The sequence below is a fragment of the Cebus imitator genome, unplaced genomic scaffold, assembly GCF_001604975.1.
Source record: "Cebus imitator isolate Cc_AM_T3 unplaced genomic scaffold, Cebus_imitator-1.0 Scaffold297, whole genome shotgun sequence".
NCBI classification, from domain to species: domain Eukaryota; kingdom Metazoa; phylum Chordata; class Mammalia; order Primates; family Cebidae; genus Cebus; species Cebus imitator.
Genome location: NW_016107612.1, coordinates 330,609 through 331,756, shown reverse-complemented (window position 1 = coordinate 331,756; position 1,148 = coordinate 330,609). Strand labels below are relative to the sequence as shown.

The 1,148-nt window shown below is 41.5% G+C and overlaps 1 protein-coding gene across 1 annotated transcript in view; it reads right to left on the bottom strand.

Annotated features, from left to right (window-relative positions):
• CNOT1 (CCR4-NOT transcription complex subunit 1) overlaps positions 1 to 1,148 on the bottom strand; it is a 93,740-nt gene that overhangs the window by 66,292 nt on the left and 26,300 nt on the right. The window contains exon 8 of the mRNA XM_037729268.1: positions 750 to 918. Coding sequence (XP_037585196.1) covers positions 750 to 918 — 169 coding nt within the window. The remainder of the gene's footprint in view (positions 1 to 749; positions 919 to 1,148) is intronic.

Sequence of the window (1,148 nt, the reverse complement as noted above, 5' to 3'; positions counted from 1 at the left end):
CCCTTAATAATTTACTCTTAGAAAAGTATTAATAGAGTAGCCAGGCATGGTGGCAGGCGTCTGTTGTCTCAGCTACTTGGGAGGCTGAGGCAGGAGAATCGCTTGAACCCAGGAGGCAGAAGTTGCAGTGAGCCAAGATTGCACCACTGCACTCCAGCCTGGGTGACAAAGCAAGGCTCCATCTCAAAAAAAAAAAAAGTATTAATAGGCCAGGCACCATGGCTCATGCCTGTAATCCCCGCACTTTGTGAGGCTAAGGCAGGCAGATCATGAGGTCAGGAGATCAAGACCATCTTGGCCAACATGGTGAAACCCCATCTCTACTGAAAATACAAAAATTGGCCAGGCATGGTGGCGGGTCCCTGTAATCCCAACTACTTGTAACCGTTAAGGCAGAGGTTGCAGTGAACCGGTATCACGCCACTGCACTCCAGCCTGGGTGAAAGAGCAAAACTCCATCTCAAAATAAATAAATAAATAAAAACTAATAATCCAGTACATCAAAGTCTTAAGTGCTACTAACAGTGTGGAACAATATCCTTTGGTGCCCCATGCAAGTGAGAAAAATACGCAAGAGGTAGGGTATATAAAAAGGGCAGAAAAGGAAGGAAGCCACAGATGAAGGCAGAGTGAAGACACGGTAGAGGTCATACAGGAAAAAATTAGTCCGATTTTAGAAACTTGTTTCAAAAAATTACATCATGTTTGGCACAAGAATAATCAGAAGCTTAATATATTTTACTACCAACCTTGCACAAAAGCCATAGCCTACTTCTTGCATGAAATCAGCCAAAGAGCTCTCCATCATGGTTTTAGCTACCCCTCCGGAATCAGGCAGGATCCTGTCCATTAGAATGTCCCGTTTTTCAGGGTATAAAAGTGGTGCAAGCACCACAGGACAGCGTTCTTGGGGAAAATCTAAGAAAGGAAAAAGGTTATAAATGCTATACGAATTAAAAACAAACAATCCTCTTTTGCTCTCTCCAAAAGCCCCCTCAAACCCAATTCTCTCACAAGTTCATATTTAAAGCCAAGTTTATTTCATTTTTTCCAGCTTACGAGCCTAAGTTATGATTTCTATATCAGTTCCAAAATTTGACTATTTTTATATGACAAAAAATGCTCATCAGTATACCTTTTTTTTTTTT